The sequence below is a fragment of the Ambystoma mexicanum genome, chromosome 4q (assembly GCF_040938575.1).
Source record: "Ambystoma mexicanum isolate Mex_15411 chromosome 4q, UKY_AmexF1_1, whole genome shotgun sequence".
NCBI classification, from domain to species: domain Eukaryota; kingdom Metazoa; phylum Chordata; class Amphibia; order Caudata; family Ambystomatidae; genus Ambystoma; species Ambystoma mexicanum.
In genome coordinates, this window is record NC_090928.1 from 1,289,217,877 (window position 1) to 1,289,239,886 (window position 22,010).

The following is a 22,010-nucleotide window of genomic DNA, read 5'->3' on the forward strand; positions in this document are numbered from 1 at the left end:
GCATTTTTTCCGCTCCATGGCGTTGGCCGGGAGCTCTCAGAGCCCTTCCGATCTCCATGGCTCCTAGTTCAGCCTAGGCCTTGTGGTCCTTCCGGCCACAGTTCTTGATTATGGGTTGCTGGTGGAGAGTGGTCTCCGGCTGGCTTTGCTTTCTGTGCCTCTATCCTGAGTGGTTCTCGATGGTCAGGTGGCTTGGTGGTGCCCATGATTGGCCCCTGTACCTCTGAGGGGTTGTGTCGCTTGGTGTCCCGTTATGCCACCTCTGTGCCGTCTTCTCTGACTTGGCCCCTTGCCGCCAGGGCACTCACGGCTCCTACAATCCCTGGGCCTTTTGGAGGTTGGGGGCTTCAAAGTCCACGTGGGGGCCCCCTCACTGTTTACGGTCCCCCTGTTGTCTAGGGCTCTCAGAGTCCGGGGCCCTAGGTCTCTGTAGTAACTTCTGCCTTGGTTCTCCCCCAGCTTTTTGAGCCTCATCCTCCTTCTTTGGACCCTCTTCTCAGCCAGTGCGGAGAATTCAGGCTGTCGTGGGGGGTGTTCCACTTGTGTGTCTATATCAGTATCACCCTGTATATGTCGGACTCCCCAGTTCTCCGGGCAATTGGGCCGTTATATTGTTCTTGAGCCGGTGAGATTTATCTATTACGCAGCCCCTTCCATGAGCACTGGGCTCGCTTCTACACCCACTTTCTTTTCTGTGCCCCCGTCAGGGTATTATTGTCTATGTAGCCCGGGTTCAAGTTGAGTGCCGCTGATTAGCTCAGTATGGACACTGCTCCAGCCCCAGTCGCCTCAGGTGCCATGCGCCCTGTATCGCAGCCACCCCACGTACCTTCTGCCTCTGATAGATGGTCCGGTTCCGGCACAGGGCCTCCCTCGACCCTCCACGGAACGCACCGCTCACTCACAGCGCACATGGTGGTCCGTCAGGGGAGGCTGCCCCAGACGCCAGGTGATTCGGCACCTCTTCAATAATCTGATGAAGGCTGGGCCAGAATACCTTCTGTTCGGCGTCAACTCTCGTGCCTTCACCATATGTCAGCGCTTCGCTCGTTATGTTCTCAGCGTCCACGCCCGCGATTCGGAGGTATGCCAGATGCTTCGACCGGTCTCGGGTCCTTGCTTTCTCCTCCTGGAGGCTGCAAGCGAGCAGTTACTGTTTATGCGTTGAGATTCTTCCGGCGCTGGGTGCAGACGCCAGGAGCGGGCATGTGTAAGCAGCTGTTAAGATAGGAGGCCGCCGCTCAGTGCGCTTCTGCTTGTGAGGGCCTTGGGGCTGGGTATGTTGATATGAGCGGGGCACGGGCCATGTTGGGATCTGCTATTGGGTCCCCACCACGCTGTGGACTTACTTTGTATTGGACTCCGGATACGTTCTCAGGGTGCCAAGCGGGCGTTGCAGCCTGTGGTTGTGTGCCGTCAGCTTTGGTCCCCAGGGGGACGTGGCACTTCGGATCAGTCGTTGCGATGCGTTCCTCAGTATGGCACAGGCGGAATCACTAGCCGCGGGAGGGCAGCCTCTTATGTTGGCCCTCAGCTCCGGGGGCTGTTGCTGTTGCCTGGTTGCTCGGTGGCAAGACGTTCAGTGTGGCGAGCAGCACCACGGCTATGGCAGGTGTTTCTGATCGCCCGGTGGCAGGGCGGATGCACTTCAGGTCTCCGGCTCTCGGGCTGCGGTGTTCGCACCTTTTTCCCCGACCAACGAGGCCGGACCTAGTGTCGCGGCGGTCTGGAGATCAGCAGCTTATTCCTCTGTCACCGCTGCACTGATCAGCTCTGGATTGTCTTGTGCTTGCGGTCATGCAGTTCTGAGAGACGTTTCCCTCCCCATAGTGCAGATATATGCGGTTTTATGGGGCAGAGAGCCGAAGCATTTGTTTCCACCTGCGGGAGCTATCTCAAGTTGCTGCCATCTTGTTCGGGCTCTCTAGCGCCCCCTGGGCGGAACTAGATGTTTTGCATTTTAGAATGGCAGTGTATTCTGCTCTGCCGCCCAGCTGCCTTGAATACTGTTCAAGTCTGTAAATGCTGTTATCTTTGCTTTGCATGACTCAAGGGACAAATTTGCCCACATCACCCGACCGTTATTGAACTGCATCGACTTCCACTGCAGGCTTGTATCATCAAATTCTGCTGCATCATCTACAAGGCCGTCACCCTGATGTCCCCAAGTACCTCACTGAAAGCCTCTGCTGAGATCCACCAGAAGGTCATGTGCAGACTTGAACTCCGCCAGTACAGGACGTAAAGAACAGGAAGGCAGGTCTTCTCCACCCCAAAACTCTGGAAACTCCTCCCGTCAACATCAGACTCAACCCCTTGCTTCTACAGTTCAGAAAGGAGCTCAAGACCCTCCTCTTCAAGGAATGGCTCATCCGTAGCACCTAGGTCCAGACACACTCCACTCCCCACCCTACCCTACCCGAGAATGGGTGATCTGATCCCCACAGTTTCCTCTACTGTTGCTTGTAGATCCTCCTGCTCCCCTCTTTGCATGCTTCCCTAACCATGTTCTTCCCCCTATGATTGTAAAGTTCTCTGTTGCTTCCAGAAGCTAAGTCCACACTCAATAAAATACCCTAATAAGCAAAGACAGTGATTATAATTGTATAACTATTTCAAATCCTCTCCTTCAATGTATGGTTTAAACATAAGCCTGGTTTATCTCAGGTGGATTGTTTTTCATCTAATTACTCTCGCAATCTTCGACTAGTCCGTGTCGCTCATATGGCATCTTTGGCGCATGAGTTATTCATGCTAAAGATACTTAGTCTTGGGAAGTCTGTGGGCTCCCGACACTCCATACCCCGATCGCCTCCAAATTTCCCTCGACAAGAGGGCGGTTTCTTAAACAAAATGTGTATTTTTCAGAAAGCGAGAACACAAGTCCTTTGAGCAGGGCATTTGAATGCAAGTGGTCTTGATATCAGCCTTCTGCCACTTTTGGTGTCCTTGCTCAGCAGTATTCGGGTTAGTGGCTAAAATAAACCTTGAGGGCACTAGGAACTTAAATTATGAGCAGCCCTAACTCCATGCGGGTTTAGGCACGTGCCTGGGAAAAGATAGCCATCACCTATTAAATCCCAATATTGAACTGAATTAGCACTCGGGCACATCTCCTCATGCATTTTTTAAAGGGGCACTCTCCACAGTGACTACTCAGGAAGATTTTGTAGGGGCAACTCTGCCACACTTCATTTGGGACAACCATTCTGGGCCCTCACAAGAAGTATTCCAGCATTGTAGCACATTTCTTATGTGGGGGGGTGGGGCACCCCAGCCCATATCACATGGGCTGATGCAGGCAAAGCTCAAGAGCATGTCCCCAGATGTACTGCTCACCCATAGTCCTTCACTAGAATCTGGAAATTGACCAAGGAAGCCATGGGATTATCATGATTATTGGGGTATTTATTGATCGCGGGTCTAGCTTCGGGAAGCAACAGAGCGCTTTACAATCATAGGGCGAAGAACACAGTCAGGGAGCAGAGAAACAAGGGAGTGGGGATAGAACAGCAGGAGAGGGACTGCAATTGATCCAACAGTGGAGATCCTATCACTCAGTCTCAGGTACGGTGGGTAGTGTATGGACCTAGGTGGGTTAGGCAAACAAACTTGATTGAGAGCCCGCCCCCATACTGGGTGCTCCTGGCAACGTGAGACGTTATTAATAATTCAAAAGATGGGACTTGATTGGCATTCCGAAACCAGGAAATGTCTTGGTTCCCAGAGGTTCTGAATCATTTGAGACGATCAGGCAGGAATTTGTGATCGGAACAGAGTTTAATGCAGTCCTGCATCAGGACAGAGCTTGAAGGAATTCCTAGGAGAGGAAGAGAGCATTGCTGACCGATGTGCAGTTCACGTGCCGAGAAAGTAAGACCAGGCCAGAGAAGGCTGAGAGCCATGTTTGGAGAAGGACTGGAGGGAGTGCGCAAGAGTAGCCACATTCCAGTAAGGCGCACATTCATCAGGTTTATGTGCTCCGATATTCGACGACTAGGGGTTAATCGCGTAGGCAGCATGGGGTGCAAAGGCAAACATGCAATGTGGGGTTGGACACCCATAGGTAGATACCTTGGCCAGAAGTAACAGAGTTGTGAACCCCAGTGTTGGGATGTAGTTTTGAAATTAAATCCAAGCTAAGGATGCTGGGAATGATCAGAGTGGAAAACAAAATTAGAAAATGTGTCTTTGGGGAAATCGAAGCAGAAGAGAACATACATGTGTGAAATGAATAGTGACCAGAGAACATGATCAGCACTGCAGCCTCTCCTGGGTGTCGGCTCTGCCGCATCTATCCCCCCACCCCCCCTATGCAGCATCACTCCATCACTCCTCTCTGCGCTGCACCACTTCTACGCAGGGCCTTTTCCACCTTGGCATTATCACGCCCCTTCAAGGCTATTCCAATCTAGAAGCACCAGGTCTTACCTGGTAGTAAATGTTCTTCCCTTGGGGGGCACACCCTGTGGACAGGATATAGTCATAATTCCGGTGGTCGATAATCATCACTCCGCCCGGCCGCACCATGCTGGCGATGTTCTTTAGCGCCAACCTCTGGTCACTTTGGTCGCCTGCGGAGATTAAGGGAAATCAGTTTGGACCCTGCGTGAAGCATGAGGCAAAACAGGATGCTACCAGCTGCTGAACAGGAAATGCAAAGCATGCAGCAAGACAGGATGCTACCAGCTGCTGAACAGGAAGTACAGAAGCATGCAGCAAAACAGGATGCTACCAGCTGCTGAACAGGAAGTACAGAAGCGTGCAGCAAAACAGGATGCTACCAGCCGCTGAACAGGAAATGCAAAGCATGCAGCAAGACAGGATGCTACCAGCTGCTGAACAGGAAGTACAGAAGCATGCAGCAAAACAGGATGCTACCAGCTGCTGAACAGGAAATGCAAAGCATGCAGCAAAACAGGATGCTACCAGCTGCTGAACAGGAAGTACAGAAGCATGCAGCAAAACAGGATGCTACCAGAGCTGCTGAACAGGAAATGCAAAGCATGCAGCAAGGCAGGATGCTACCAGCCGCTGAACAGGAAATGCAAAGCATGCCGCAAGACAGGATGCTACCAGCTGCTGAACAGGAAGTGCAAAGCATGCAGCAAAACAGGATGCTACCAGAGCTGCTGAACAGGAAATGCAAAGCATGCAGCAAGGCAGGATGCTACCAGAGCTGCTGAACAGGAAATGCAAAGCATGCAGCAAAACAGGATGCTACCTGCCGCTGAACAGGAAGTACAGAAGCATGCAGCAAAACAGGATGCTACCAGCCGCTGAACAGGAAGTACAGAAGCATGCAGCAAAACAGGATGCTACCAGCTGCTGAACAGGAAATGCAAAGCATGCAGCAAAACAGGATGCTACCAGAGCTGCTGAACAGGAAATGCAAAGCATGAAGCAAGGCAGGATGCTACCTGCCGCTGAACAGGAAGTACAGAAGCATGCAGCAAAACAGGATGCTACCAGCCGCTGAACAGGAAGTGCAAAGCATGCAGCAAGACAGGATGCTATCAGCCGCTGAACAGGAAATGCAAAGCATGCCGCAAGACAGGATGCTACCAGCTGCTGAACAGGAAGCGCATCCTTGCAGAATTCCTGCTCACAGTGAAGCTCCACCAAACACTGAACGAACCATTTACTAAATAAAGGTGTGGTCACAGGCTGGGCCTGCTTTGCAGGTTTGCCTGAATTGTCCCTTCTGTCAACTAGGTGATTCGGTTCACATAGATAAACACAGCTCACAAGGAACCAAACACTTACACTTTGAGAATCCTCCTGTGAAATCCGCAACTTCAAATATTTTCAAAATAAGTAAGTTATAAAGCGCCTCGTGCTGGGCTTCAAAAAAATCTAAGTTATCTACCCATCTTCTATTAGGAGGAAAGTCCGAGGTAACAGCAGAATACATACCGGCTGTTACAGAATCAAAGACTTGGAACATGAAATGGAAAACTGCTGCAATACTAAGCCTTCGTCACCCGTGTAAACAAGCCAAGCCAATAAGGCATTATTGAAAAGTTCGATAGGTGTTCTTACACAACTCAGGGGCACTCATGATTCTGATATGGCATTTATAACGCCCCTATACACCAGTGTTTCAAGGCGCGACGAGGCAAGGGAGGGGGAAGACAGACAGCGATCCTGCTAGGCCAGGTGACATTCACACGCAAGTGCAGGGGGAGGGGCCAGAGTGCGGGGGAGGTGCAATACATAGGATAACAGTAAATAAGTCAATAAATAAAGTGCGGCCAACTGGTGGCAAGTGCAAGGGTAAGTGCAGACATCAGGGGTTAAGTGCTAGTAGGGGCTGTAGGGATACAGAAACAGTCCTCGAGTGCAAGGGTCAGGGAGGAGGGGCAGTGCGGGTGTGCAACTGGCGGGGAGGGGACCTGGGCCCAAGATCAGAGGGTAGCCAGGTAACTAGTGCAATTTCAGATTCAGCCAGGAGATCAACAGCAGGGGGAGGAGAGAAATCAGAAGCAAAGAGGAAGGTCTTGAGGTGCTTCCGGAACCAGAGGTGGTTCGCCTCAAGTTTCAGAGAGCCAGGGAGGCTAGGCCCCAGCAGAAGAAAGATCTACCACCAACTCGCTGCTTGGAGATACAACTGACCCTGAGGGAGCTGGAGGCTGATGAGCGAAGAGCTCGAGACGGAAGATATTTAGGAAGAGTGTTGAAGGTATTGAGGGCCCCAGAAGGCCTTGTGGACAATGCAGAGGGTTTTGAACTTCATCCTCGCTGCCACTGGGAACCAGTGCAGAGATTTCAGTCGTGGAGAGATACGATCCCTGGGCTTGAGGCCAAGTCTTGCAGTCCTGTTTTGGATGAGTTAGAGGGCAGACAGTAGAGGCTGGCAGATTTAGAAAGAGGCTGTTGCAGTAGTCCAGCCAAGAGAGAACCAGAGCTCTGGAGACAGTGAGCTTCTGTGGGAAGGAGAGGAAAGAAAGAATACCCCCAATGTTTTTCTCCTCATAGGTGGGAGCAGGAAGAGGGCCAATAGAGGCCAGCCAGAGTGCGACAGGAAAGGAGGGAGCAGGTGTGCCGATGAGGAGTCAGTCTTACTGGCATTAAGGCAGAGATCACTGGCGGCACACCACTCCTGGGTGGCGGACAGGCAGTCAGAGATGAGAGGTGGTGGAAGGAAGCCTGAAAATTAGTTGAGTGTCATCTGCATAGCACTGAAGGTCGGGGCAGAGAGCAGCAATGCGGTGGGCAAGAAGGGCCAGGTATTGGTTGAACAGCCAGGGAGAGAGGTTAGACCCCTGGGGAACACCACAGGTAGAGATGGAGGAGAGGAAGGTCCCAGGTTGGACCTGGGAGGGTCAATAAGATCAGAGATACCGAGAAAGAAAGCGAAAGATATGCATGCTTCTGGCAGCTCTGAAGCCAGACTGATGGTCATGGAGACAACCCACAGATTCAGTGTGAAGATTAAGCTGGGAGACGGTCAGCTTTTCCAGGAGTTTGTTGGCCATGCGTGAAGGGTTTGCATTTACCACCATTCACAATGTGCAGCATAAAGAGGTCACTGGGGGTGGGGGGAGCAGGAGGAATTTGCCTCACCCAGTTTAGATGGCTTTTAGGAGGCCGCCCTAGTTATAGTGAACAGGGAAACTTGGGGCTTACTAAACCCAATCAAGGTAGCATGGAGAGAAGAGGGCAATGCTAAATCTCAGGAGAGGTGAGTGGGGGGGGGGGGTCCACAATGAGTCCACCCAGTCAATATATAATAAGTACAACAATATTCCAATTATAGGCCCAAAAACACTATGAAAATAAATCAAGCCTGTAATGTTATCACACAGCACTCTAAATATAAAACATATTTACAGTCAGAGTTGGATAATGCAATGCAAGCAGTTCACATACACCTGAAAGGAAAGGTTAGTTAAGCAATTGTAAACCCAGTCCCCATGTAGAACCACAGGCGCGCATAGAGGGGATGTCAATAACATTATGGGAAGGAGGACTGAAGACTTTTAAGGCATCCATTCTGGAGGTCCGGGAATTGAGGGTTCAGAGCTGATGAATTCCTAACATTTAGGGAAAGGCTTTTTGGAACCGGAGACTCTTGCCAACCTCCCACAGGCTATTCTGGAAGGGGTCCATACCTTTGGGAGGTTGTGCGAGAACAACTTGCTTCCAATTCCACCCACGAAAGGCCTGTTCCGGCCAGGCTGAGTAACCCGACGGCAGGACATCCCCAATCATGGCATTTGAAGCTAACACCCTGATTGGCTTGGTGGCCAGCGCACTGTGCTTTGTCACTCATCAACTGAAAGCCAGTGGAAGGGCTGAAGCACCAGTGAGAAGGCATCGAGGCCTAGCACCAGGTGGGCGGCCAAATCCTGCACCTGCTTCAGAGGATACCCTGCTTACCCAGGGTCTGCACTGCAACAGTCCAGCAACAAGGCCCCCCAACAACCTCTACTCTATGTTGAAGTCTGGAAGCTGCGGGGTGGGGGGACTGATTTTACTCGGCATGTGAAGGTGGGAGGCATTGCTTTGGAAATCCTTCAAAAGGGTAGAGCTATCAGCAACAGGGACTACATTCCTTGATAGCCCGGCCGGCTTCAGGGTGCGGGGCCATGGTTTCCGGCAAGATGAATGTAAAGGAATGCCAACTTACATTACCAATTCACGCGCTCACTCAAGTGAAGTGCAAATAGATTATCTTCTCGTTAGAGCTGGGGCGTCACTGGCATAGGGTTGGAATGGTGATCAGAGGAACAAAAACTTCCAGAGGCTGCAAGTCATTCAAAATAATGCGCTACGAGCCACCCTTAGCATTCCCAAGAGAGAACACACCTCTGCAGCCAGGAGAGCAGCCCACTGGCTGCCCATCAAGGAGCGGGTCCTATTCAAAACCCTGGCCATCACCCATAAAGGCCGCTCCAACACGGCTCCCCTTTCTTTCCCAAAAGATCACGAGAGCCTGCTCCTCCAGACCCATAAGAACCCACTACGCCCACCACCTCAGACAACCCAAAGATAGGCGTGCCAAAGCCAGTGGCGGAGGCGTACCCTTGATTGCAGCCAAAGAGTGGAACTCCCTGCCACCTACCCTCAGAGCAGAACCACCCTACAGGGCGTTCCGCAAAGCTCTAAAAGACTGGCAGTGCAGCTAAACCACATCTGCACGGATACGAACCCGGCACCTGTGATGTAACTTACCTATACCAACTCTGATTGCATGGCGCAACCCAAGTAGAACTATTCAACAATTCACTCTAACAGCGCCGCGATGCCCTCAGGCGGTTACGCGCCTTATAAATAAAATAAACTAGATAGGTAGGCTAGGGGTCTCAGATGCAGGGGATCTACAGAGAGCAGAGGTGGGGGAGGGGTACCTCAGAGCTACATGCGTTAAGCACCTGGAAAGCTTGGTGGGCAGATAGCAAAGCAGCTGGCATGGGCATAATGGGGTGCTCTCCCATGTTGTACTCCAGCCTAAATGCAGCATAGATGTAGGCTTTGCTGCTGCAAATTCTGCAGTGTGGGGGAGGCCGTAATATTGATGGGCCTTTAGTTGCAACCATGCACACAACTTGGAACAGTCCACAGCCAAACAACTCTAGTGGTATAGTAGCCTGGAGGCTTTACAAACCCACACCTGAAGGGGAAGAGCACATGCCCAGCGTGCCAAGTTTCTCAATCTTCCTCTGTGTATTCCATGTGGGATGCTGCTAATGACCCCCACATGGGCCCACAACACGTGTGTTCATATGAACAACAACATGTAGAAAGCACAGAGTCGGCAAAAAAACAAAAGGGCGTAAAGATGAATAGGAAAATGATCCACAAAAGAAGCGGTTTGTTTGGGGCCACCAAGTTCCCGAGAGTGCTCGCAAGAAGAAGAAACAGAATGCGACGAGTATGCGCTTCCTCACTCCCTGCCATTGCCTACACACCCACACAGAAGCCACAAGGCAGCACGTAATCCCATCCTTCACATTGTGTTACTGCTGAACAGCGCCACAGAAGCGACGATTCAGCGATAGCGTCAAAGTGCATGAAGTGACCTGAACAAGGTATGCTAGAACCAGGAAGAGAACAGCTCCAGAACACCCTCCCCTGGCAGCGCCCGAGAACAGCTCCAGAACACAGCTCCAGAACATTCTCCCCTGGCAGCGCCCGAGAACAGCTCCAGAACATTCTCCCCTGGCAGCGCCCGAGAACAGCTCCAGAACATTCTCCCCTGGCAGCGCCCGAGAACAGCTCCAGAACATTCTCCCCTGGCAGCGCCCGAGAACAGCTCCAGAACATTCTCCCCTGGCAGCGCCCGAGAACAGCTCCAGAACACCCTCCCCTGGCACCGCCTGAGAACAGCTCCAGAACACCCTCCCCTGGCACCGCCCAAGAACAGCTCCAGAACACCCTCCCCTGGCAGTGCCCAAGAACAGCTCTAGAACATCCTCCCATGAAAGCTACCAACGGCTCCAGGACACCCTCCTCCGGAAGTTGCCAAGAACTCCAGAACACCCTCTCCTGGCAGCACTCAAGAACAGCTCCAGAACACCCTCCCAAGAACAGCTCCAGAACACTGAAGCTCCCAAGAACAGCTCCAGAACACCCTCCCCTGGCAGCGCCCAAGAACAGCTCCAAAACATCCTCCCCTGGAAGCGCCCAAGAACAGCTCCAAAACATCCTCCCCTGGAAGCGCCCAAGAACAGCTCCATAACACCCTCCCCTGGCAGCGCCCGAGAACAGCTCCAGAACATTCTCCCCTGGCAGCGCCCGAGAACAGCTCCAGAACACCCTCCCCTGGCAGCGCCCGAGAACAGCTCCAGAACATTCTCCCCTGGCAGCGCCCGAGAACAGCTCCAGAACACCCTCCCCTGGCAGCGCCCGAGAACAGCTCCAGAACACCCTTCCCTGGCAGCGCCCGAGAACAGCTCCAGAACACCCTCCCCTGGCACCGCCCGAGAACAGCTCCAGCACCGCCCGAGAACAGCTCCAGAACATCCTCCCCGGGCAGTGCCCAAGAACAGCTCCAGAACACCTTCCCCTGGCACCGCCCGAGAACAGCTCCAAAACATTCTCCCCTGGCAGCGCCCGAGAACAGCTCCAGAACTCCCTCCCCTGGCAGCGCCCGAGAACAGCTCCAGAACACCCTCCCCTGGCAGCGCCCGAGAACAGCTCCAGAACATTCTCCCCTGGCAGCGCCCGAGAACAGCTCCAGAACATTCTCCCCTGGCAGCGCCCGAGAACAGCTCCAGAACACCCTCCCCTGGCACCGCCCAAGAACAGCTCCAGAACACTGAAGCTCCCAAGAACAGCTCCAGAACACCCTCCCCTGGCAGCGCCCAAGAACAGCTCCAAAACATCCTCCCCTGGAAGCGCCCAAGAACAGCTCCAAAACATCCTCCTCTGGAAGTTGCCAAGAACAACTCCAGAACACCCTCTCCTGGCAGCACTCAAGAACAGCTCCAGAACACCCTCCCAAGAACAGCTCCAGAACACTGAAGCTCCCAACAGCTCCAGAACAGCCTCCCCTGGAAGCCCTCAAGAACAGCTCCAGAGCTGTGTATTTCCGGCTATGATTGTAAAGTGTTCCGCTGCTTCCCAAAGCTAGGGCCACTCATACCATAATAAAAAATGGCTGTAAAAGTAAAAAATGGCTGTAAAACAGAAGACTAGCAACAGCTCCAAGTAGTGAAACTTACTTGGACTCCCAATGGAGGGGTGGGGTATGAAGGAGCCTGTGGGAGGGGCCACATGCCTCGGGTGATGGGCTTGAAGTGAACACAGCTGTGGCCATTTGTTCATTGGGTCGGCTCACTCTTAAGGAAAACAAGAGCCAGTCATCCAAGATACCCCCATGAAGCAGTGACAGTGTGGAAGTAGGGTCTTGTGATGCCGCTGATAGGTCAGGATGATGATGATGCGGTCATGGATGAAACCCTTCCTTAGCGGGGGTTGGTTCTATTCTACTCGAGCCATTTCCTTGGGTCTCTGCTCTCCGATATCTGGTCGTCGAAGGTTAGCTCTGAAATAAGGCAGAGGATAGGCCCTGCGGGTCTGGGAGCGGTGTAATCCGGGTTGAACAGAAAGACTAGGGTGGCACTCGCGTGTGAAGGGAACTACTGCAGAAAGAGGTGCTGCGAGTGGTAGGAACTTGTGTGGGCATGGGTACCTCTAGGTAGAGGAGGTCTTGATGCTGTGCCATCTTAATGAGGTATTGCGCTTATAGGCTTGAACCTTTGGCTCCTCACAGGTTTTGGACTACACATCCCATGATTCCTTACCATTGGCTAGGCTGGTTATGGTTGATAGGATGTGTAGTCCAGCACATCTGGAGAGCAAGTCACAGACCTCTGCCCTTGTGGGCAGTGTGCACTGTGGCCACACGTGGCTTTCCAAACCTAAGCCTGCAATGGGAAGAGCAGTGGTGTCTTGAAGGAGCTGGAAAAAGCAGGGGCACATGGTAGGTAAGGACAGACCAGGAGATAAACACCTGTCCTACAAAGCTTTCCTTTTAATGAAACAGTTCGGCTGGGATTTGAATGCAGCACCCCGATATGAAGACCACCGCGGAGGGGGGGGGGGGGGGGCTGCTCTTCTAGATGGGAGATTATAATGCATCTAGTTTGCAGAGTCATGAGATTTTGGCGGATAGTCCTTGCCAGTCGGTCTGCTGCCCCTGTGCCAGTGAATCACACAAGGCCTGCTCTCCTCATTGCGCCAGGCTACGGTCCAGGCCCCTCATCCGCATGTGGGGGCTTCTAACGTTAGGAAGCAGCCAGGAAGCCATGATGGCCATTGATGCAGGCTCGGGGTCATTGCCTCCCAGGGTAGCCAAGGGTCCCACCTGTTGCGAGACTTTCCCGTATTCATGCGTTTGGTAAGTCTCCCCCCCCCCCCCTTCTCAGGTCGGAGCTCCGGGGGTCTGTGTGTTCTATAAACAAAGGCTTAATTAATATGAAGATCCACTAAACAGGGAAAGATATGCAGCCAGCGGCTTAAATTGCCCAGATCTCATTTTCTCCCCCAAACCAAAGTATGTGATCCTGGGAAAATCATTTAATCTCCCTTTGCCTCATTACGAGGTTGGCGGTAACACTCTAACACCGAATTCGGCACCCAACTCCCAGTGCCACCAGGACATTACAAGGCCCAGCCGCGCAGGAAGTCAGGCGCCGGATTTTGTAACTCCCCCACTCCCGTGGGGAGACGGAAGCACCTGCACCGATGCCAACAGTGCTGGCGCTTCTGTGACAAATCTGCCTACTGGGGTCAGACCTGCCGGGCGCAGCGGCCCCGACAAGCAGAGTCATAGTGTGGCATCCGGAAACAAGGGTGCCAGTGATCTTACCGGCATCCTGGTTTCCAGACCACCACACTTGTAATGAGGGTCTTATACGGAGTCCCTGTAAGAGATTCTGTTCATAGCTTAGGTTATATTCTTATTAACAAATCCTCGTTCATGGTTTGACGAGTACAACCAATACATTTATTTTGTTGCAATCAATTCAAATATCTTTATTTTTATATTTGGGTGGGATCCCCCAAACCCCTCCACCCTTTTTTTTTATCCCTGAACCCTCAAATAAATGTACCAAAGTTAAAACAATTTGTAGTGTTTGCAGCAAAGTAAATGACCACTAATTAATTTACTTTGTAGAAACAGCGGGAGACGGGTTTAATTAAAGTGCCATTCAACTTACCCATGGGCACATGTAATCCCACTTCCCCGGGTGCTTCCAAATCTCGATGACTGATGTTTCTTCCAGTGCAGTGCTTCACGGCATGGACAGAGCTTCTCGCAGTGCTTCACAGCATGTACAGTGCTTCTTGCAGTGCTTCACAGCATGGACAGAGCTTCTTGCAGTGCTTCACAGCATGGGCAGAGCTTCTTGCAGTGCCAGCATGGACAGTGCTTCTTGCAGTGCTTCACAGCATGGACAGAGCTTCTTGCAGTGCTTCACAGCATGGACAGAGCTTCTTGCAGTGCTTCACAGCATGGACAGTGCTTCACAGCATGGACAGAGCTTCTTGCAGTGCTCAGAGCTTCACAGCATGGACAGTGCTTCACAGCATGGACAGAGCTCCTTGCAGTGCTTCACAGCATGGACAGAGCTTCACAGCATGGACAGAGCTTCTTGCAGTGCTTCACGGCATGGACAGAGCTTCTTGCAGTGCTTCACGGCATGGACAGAGCTTCTTGCAGTGCTTCACGGCATGGATAGATCAGTGTCCTGATGATGCTTCATTCAGCGCAGTGCTTCACAGCATGGACAGTGCTTGGATAGATCAGTGTCCCGATGATGCTTCTTGCAGCAGTGCTTCACGGCATGGACAGAGCTTCTCGCAGTGCTTCACAGCATGGACAGTGCTTGGATAGATCAGTGTCCCGATGATGCTTCTTGCAGCAGTGCTTCACGGCATGGACAGAGCTTCTCGCAGTGCTTCACAGCATGGACAGTGCTTCTTGCAGTGCTTCACAGCATGGACAGTGCTTCACAGCATGGACAGTGCTTCTTGCAGTGCTTCACAGTATGTACAGTGCTTCTTGCAGTGCTTCACAGCATGGACAGTGCTTCTTGCAGTGCTTCACAGCATGGACAGTGCTTCACAGCATGGCCAGAGCTTCTTGCAGTGCTTCACAGAATGGACAGAGCTTCTTGCAGTGCGTCACAGCATGGACAGTGCTTCTTGCAGTGCGTCACAGCATGGACAGTGCTTCACAACATGGACAGTGCTTCACAACATGGACAGAGCTTCTTGCAGTGCTTCACGGCATGGACAGACCTTGGATAGATCAGTGTCCCGATGATGCTTCTTGCAGCAGTGCTTCACGGCATGGACAGAGCTTCTTGCAGTGCTTCACGGCATGGACAGAGCTTCTTGCAGTGCTTCACGGCATGGATAGATCAGTGTCCTGATGATGCTTCATTCAGCGCAGTGCTTCACAGCATGGACAGTGCTTGGATAGATCAGTGTCCCGATGATGCTTCTTGCAGCAGTGCTTCACGGCATGGACAGAGCTTCTTGCAGTGCTTCACGGCATGGACAGAGCTTCTTGCAGTGCTTCACGGCATGGACAGAGCTTCTTGCAGTGCTTCACAGCATGGACAGACCTTGGATAGATCAGTGTCCTGATGCTTCATTCAGCGCAGTGCTTCACAGCATGGACAGTGCTTGGATAGATCAGTGTCCCGATGATGCTTCTTGCAGCAGTGCTTCACGGCATGGACAGAGCTTCTTGCAGTGCTTCACGGCATGGACAGAGCTTCCTGCAGTGCTTCAAAGCATGGACAGAGCTTCCTGCAGTGCTTCACAGCATGGACAGAGCTTCTTGCAGTGCTTCACGGCATGGACAGAGCTTCCTGCAGTGCTTCACGGCATGGACAGAGCTTCTTGCAGTGCTTCACGGCATGGACAGAGCTTCTTGCAGTGCTTCACGGCATGGACAGAGCTTTCATAGATCGGTGTCCTGCATGTAGAAAGATCCCATGGTTTTATTTTGTATGCGTTGAATGTGATAAACTCCTCCCACAGCCTTCCCAGTCCTGTGGACTGACCATCTCCTGGATTCTTCCATAGAGTCTCTCTGTACCTCAATCTTACCCGGTGCCTCGTCAGGTCTGAACCTTCCCAGTCCTGTGGACTGACCATCTCATCATTCCCTTCTCCTGGATTCTTCCCTCCAGTCTCTCTGTACCTCAATCTTACCAGGTGCCTCGTCGGGTCTGAGCCTTCCCAGTCCTGACCATCTCATCATTCCCTTCTCCTGGATTCTTCCCTAGTCTCTCTGTACCTCAATCTTACCAAAACCCAGGCCCAGAGCACGTCCCTCTGAGCCCTGGTTTCCTGATGAATGAGGTCGCTTCACCTCTTGTGTGGGCGATCCGAACACAAATGGCGTTTGAAATATGATGCAGCTAAAAAAAATAAATAAATAAAAATTCTTCCAGCTAGCCTCAGCCACGTACCTTAAAGTGATTTAAGCCACCAAAAACGCCCATTTTTCATCCCGCATTGAATGCTCCATTAACCTGTTTAAGAGCGGTTCAAGATCGTGCGCTCCCTGTCTGCTGAATCTATCCCGCCAGCCCAAAAACCTGGATAATCCTGTCTGCCATTTTTAGTTGACAACATTGACAGAATTTGTTCTAGACCTAGAGTGTCCCTGCCTACGACTAGAGTGGCCAACTCTTGATCCATCAGCCGACGGTCCACTTTTCAGATATTGTCGAAGGAAGATGTCTCCAGGGTGGCCACTAGCTCCCATGTTTCCGATTCCGCTCGATACTCTGGGAGATTCTGCCTCTGCTCACAGAAGAGGTTAATGCCTCTTTTCAAACGGGGCAGAGCCCGGCAGCACTAGCATGCCACAGTGATACCTTTGTTAAAGAAACATTCACTGGATCCCACTTATTCCTGCTAACTTCCGTCCCATCTCCCTGCTCCCCTTCCTAATGAAGCTTCTTAAATCCTTGGCTGGCCCATTTCTTACCGCTTTCCTTGAGGAACCTTTTTCCCATCCTTCGCAATCTGGTTTTAGACCTGGGAGAGGAATGGAGAGTGCGCAGATCTCTGTTATGGATGGCCATTTTCCATACAGGATCAGGGGCGCATTGTTACTGGACCAGTCCGCCGCCTTCGACACAGTCGCTCATGCCATCCTGAACGGCCGCCTGATGGAAGCTGGCCTCTGATGGTTGTCCTCCTTTCTCTCAGGTCATTGTCAAACTCTCTCCCCCCCTTCATTCCAAGCCTGTGGCCCTCACCTGTGGTGTTCCCAAAGGGGCTACCATCTCTCCCACATGTACATCCATCCATTGACTAAACTCATTTTCTTCCGCAGCTTTTGTTGCCATCGTTATGCAGACACACAGATTCTGGATCGCCTTGATCTGTCGTCGACTGAATCGGCCACCAGGTTTAGTGGTCATCTGGAAGCCGTGGGAGAATGGATGGGAGATCACTGGCTCAAGTTAAACAATGAGAAGACTGAGGAGATTCTAGTAGGCCCTCCATCTGCATCTTCCTATTGATTCCTGGCTTTTGACCTTGAACTCTTGGTCCTTTTCCTTCCCCCAGTCACAGTAATCAAGGAACTGGCGCGGGGGGAGGGGGGACAGGAAGAAGACGGCTGCTTCCTTGTCTACGGAGGCTCAGGCAGTCTGCCAGCGCGGCTATTTTGCTCTGCGGGGACCGCCCACTTACCCCAGCCCAGTATCGGGCCCTGGTAGTCTCCTCCATGGACTACTGCAACTCTGTCGCAGCCGGCTTCCCTTCATCAGCTACAGGTCCTCCAAAACACGGCTGCCCGTGTGGCCACCCCTACACCTCAGTGCACCCACATTTCTCCTGAGTTACGGGCACTTCCTTGGCTTCCAGTAGCAGAGAGTATCAGGCATTATGCCTTGTTCATCTGGCTTTTTTTGTACAAGGAGCAGAATGTCTCCAGGTGAAGTTTCGTTTATCCGTCCCTGGGTGAGCTCCTCGCTCATCTAATGCACTCCTTGTCATTATCCCAAGTTGAAACATAGCCGGGTGGGCGGACGTTCTTTCAGTTGCAGTGGCCTCCTTGTGGCATTCCCTGGCCCGTTTATTGCAGACTTTTTCCACTCACCTGCGCTTGCATCAAGCCACTCTACCCCTCTTCTTCAGGAGTAGCACGAAGTTGCCTTTGGGTGTATGCCACGCTTTAGAAATTACAGTAACATAATGTTAACAAAAAAGTAGTGGGGATGGGTTGGGAGAAAATGACACCACATGGAACTGCACACCGTGCAGGCCACTTTTGCTACCATGCCTAAAGTCTCCTGGTAAACCATTTTATAAAGTTAGCCACCCTATTGCAGCCCAAGGTTGGGCTGCAGGGGTAGAAGGCCATTAGGGCCCCCAGGGCAATGTCTGTGTACAGCAGCAGCCTGGGGGTACCTATTGAGAGGGCCAGGAGACGATGCATGCAGTGGAGGGGGCGGTGCAAGACAAAGTGACGTAAACCTAGCAGTAACTGCTGTGGTGTAAAGACAGCAAAGGCCTTGAAGAGAATACACAACATTTCATTGAGTGTCACAAGCTGGGTAATAGGATTCCAGGGTTATTGTGCAATGAAAACCCAACTCCATGGCTATTCGGGGGGGGGGGGGGAGGAGAGGGGGGTGGTGTTACGGTCCCTGCAGCAGAACCCAAGCCTACTGAAACAGCTAGTACAGCAGAGCTATTTTACCTGCAAGAAAACGCCAAGACTGACCAGATATATCTAAAAGGGATTCCGTTTCCATGCAACGTTTGGGTCCATAGGGACCGAAGACCCCCCTCGCCCCAAAGGCTGCAAACACTCGCTCAAGGTTTCTCAAAATGGGCGACATGTTTGCCAGTTGTACTGTGCCCTCTTCATACAGCTGCAGAACAGTGGGGCAGATGGCCACGGCTATTAACCTTAATGGGCCTCCTGCGCCTAGGGAGAAGATGCAAGCACACGTTTCTTAGAACTGCAGCCAACCAAACCCACAGATGAGTGGCCTGCCCCCCCCTTTCTGAAAATGGGGTACATATATCTGTGCACCCATGAGCAACAATGCTCCAACAAAGATAGTTTGAGAGGCTGCGGCATGATTCACAAAGATCACCTGTCAATTCCTTCTGCGGGAAGGAATTGGGATAGCAAGACACTGAGAAACCCAACTGCTCCACCATGAAAGACCGTCATGGTAAGACTGGGCATCGATCCGCGTCATGGCGCAGGCGCCCCCGAAGGGCAGCCTCCAGAGTCTTGGGGCGGTCCCAGGACTTCTGGGCTCCTTGGCGTATCTTTCCTAAGTATGTAGGCCACGGAACTCCTTGCATCCAAGCACATTCCGGACGGTGGCCAAACCTAGAAAAGTTCTCAATCCGCAAATCCCAAAACATGCAATAGATGGGGGCCAGGGCCACACCATATGCCCCAGTGATTGGCTGGGCAGGAAGCAAAGCTGAAAACAGGATTGTTTTTTAAAACCATAACACGGAGGTGATCAAGAGTATTCCTCTGCCTTCTTCTAAGGGCGGGTTAGTGGCCAGAGCCCCAGAAATGAAAGCGTGTTAAAGAGGATCAGCCATGGATAGAGTTCCTGCACTATTCGCAGCTCCACACCCCTCAACAGGAAACTACTGTCATGAACAGATCCCAAGCGAACTACATTTACCAAATTTGTGTTTGTTTTGAGTTACTGACATGCATGAGAAGAAGGATGGGAGGTGAAGAAGCTAGAATAGAGGGGGGGGGTGATCTAGAAGGGGTCCATGGGAGGCAGCACATAGCCACACTAGGCCCCCAGGGGACAGCAAGCTCTTTCAAAGCCTAGCCAATCGAGGCCTCATCGGATGCAAGCCCAAGCTCCCAGAGCTTGGCCGATGGAAAAGGCCCCCCCAAGACGACAAATGTGGAACCACAAGACCCAAGTAGAAAAAAAATGGCAATGTGCCCTCAGGGTGGGTCATAAAGAAACTCCCCTGTAGCCACACCAAGAGCCAAATCAATGCCAATAAGACCAGAAAGAGCCTCACTCTTTCTAGAGGAAACATTCCAGCCAATTGCTACACGTGTACCTCCCACCCACCTTCCCTATCTCCCCCCCGTTCCCCCACACCCGCCCATTCCTTCCTTGGCAAACATGGTGGTCTCATGACACGAGCCTCAGTCCAGTTGTTGGCGAATACAAGGCTAGCCAGCAAAGGGGTGATGTATGCTGGTGCGTCACTAATGCTGTGCCATGCGCTCACCCCCACAGGAGGCAGCCCTCTCTGAACAGGTCAAGGCCTCCATCTTAACCTTCCACACCGTCACCCGCTCAGTAGATCGGGGGAACCGATGCACATCTGTTAGTTATAACCAAGTGTCTACTGCTGGTACATTGGCATCGAGATGCATGGTCTCCAATGCCAACGAGATGCATGGTCTCCACTACCGCTAGTACGTTGGCATCGAGATGCATGGTCTCCAATGCCAACGAGATGCATGGTCTCCACTACCGCTAGTACGTTGGCATCGAGATGCATGGTCTCCAATGCCAACGAGATGCATGGTCTCCACTACCGCTAGTACGTTGGCATCGAGATGCATGGTCTCCAATGCCGAGATGCATAGTCTCCACTACTGCTATTAAGTTGGCATCGAGATGCATGTCTCCAATGCCAAAGAGAAGCATGGTCTCCACTACCGCTAGTACGTTGGCATCGAGATGCATGGTCTCCAATGCCGAGATGCATAGTCTCCACTACTGCTAGTAAATTGGCATCGAGATGCATGTCTCCAATGCCAACGAGATTCATGGTCTCCAATGCCGCTATTAAGTTGGCATTGAGATGCATGTCTCCAATGCCAAAGAGAAGCATGGTCTCCACTACCGCTAGTACGTTGGCATCGAGATGCATGGTTTCCAATGCCGAGATGCATAGTCTCCACTACTGCTAGTAAATTGGCATCGAGATGCATGTCTCCAATGCCAACGAGATTCATGGTCTCCACTACCGCTAGTAAGTTGGCATCGAGATGCATGGTCTCCAATGCCGCTATTAAGTTGGCATCGAGATGCATGGTCTCCAATGCCAACGAGATGCATGGTCTCCACTACCGCTAGTAAGTTGGCATCGAGATGCATGGTCTCCACTACCGCTAGTACGTTGGCATAGAGATGCATGGTCTTCACTTTATTTAGCTTATGGGCGATACTCATCCCCACCCTCCCCCATCCTACATCTGCACTAGGGAACACTCCCCTTTTTTGCATCTAGGAGATTTCTTCCCACCCCCAAGAGTATTTTGCATCTCGATTATTTCCTCCTTTCACTGTATTTCGCATACAGGGGAACACTGTCTCACCCTTGTGGTTTTGCCCCATCAATGCGATTCCACCCTACTGTATTTTGCTCCTCCCACCCCGCCTGTAAGTTGCACTTAGCTGCAAAGTACAGTTGGAGGTGGTGTCCCCTATCAGGTAATATTTTGCGGGGATATTAACACATGGAACCACTTTGCATACACTTTCACTGCATGTAGGCTCGCTGTTGTGGTTGCGTTTACATATTACCTACACCCCCCACCAGATGTGCGTTAACCTTCGTGCTCCACTACCGCGCTTTGATCCTTTCTTCATCCCCGATGTAAGAAACTCCCAACCACTTACACGTCTCAAGACATACTGTTAGACAAATGATCAACACTCCTGGCAAGATATCAAGGCAACACAAAGGAGGATCAACCCACCCCCGACAACTATCCATGAACACACCCAGTCATACACTGCATACCAGTCACTATGAAAAGAGCGATACACCCAACACAAAATCGGGAGTAAGAATAATCCCAACAGAAGAATATGACGGACTCAACACCTAGGAGCCTGTCCCCTGCTTCCAGCCACACATGTCAATGGATATGTTCTGATCTTCTGATCAGTTGTACCAGTAGAACAGAGCCACAGGAAGGTCTTCTAATGTTAGGAGATGAACTTTAGGTAACAATGCATTTTAATTTACATGAATTTTAAGGTTCAGATAAGTACACAAAGTAATACAAAATGCAATACAAAGGGATATCGGTGTTAGGTTTAATAACGTAAATACCCACATATGTAATGTAAAGACGACACCACATTTTGAAGCCTGACACGGCCCGCCCCCCACCCCAAAATCAACCAAATAAATAACCAGAAAGGTCTCACTCCAGAAGTCAGCACAGATCCAACTTCTGATCACTGAACACCAGTGGAGCACGAGTTAACATTGATAGCAAGAGGTCCAACCCCAAGATGAACCTAAAGACAAAAGCAACTACTGAGAAATCAGAACTCCACGATCCCAAAGAACGTACCACCCGGAACGATCAGACAACACCTCAAAGCCACAGAGAACATTTTGAAACCAGGTGCCCGCTCCTCAACACCTGGCCCATAGCGGAACACTCCACAGGCATTTACAATTTCAGCGAGAACCCGCAGAGGCCTCAACTCAGATTGTACACGACAGACAATCATCTGGGCCTACAAGACTAAAAGTATACAGAAGTGAAG

At 51.6% G+C, this 22,010-nt stretch overlaps 1 protein-coding gene across 1 annotated transcript in view; it reads right to left on the reverse strand.

The window, feature by feature from the left end:
• Window positions 1-22,010, reverse strand: part of GNMT (glycine N-methyltransferase) — a 78,687-nt gene that overhangs the window by 29,226 nt on the left and 27,451 nt on the right. Inside the window, exon 4 of the mRNA XM_069608919.1 lies at window positions 4,432-4,574. Within this exon, the coding sequence (XP_069465020.1) occupies window positions 4,432-4,574 (143 nt within the window). The remainder of the gene's footprint in view (window positions 1-4,431; window positions 4,575-22,010) is intronic.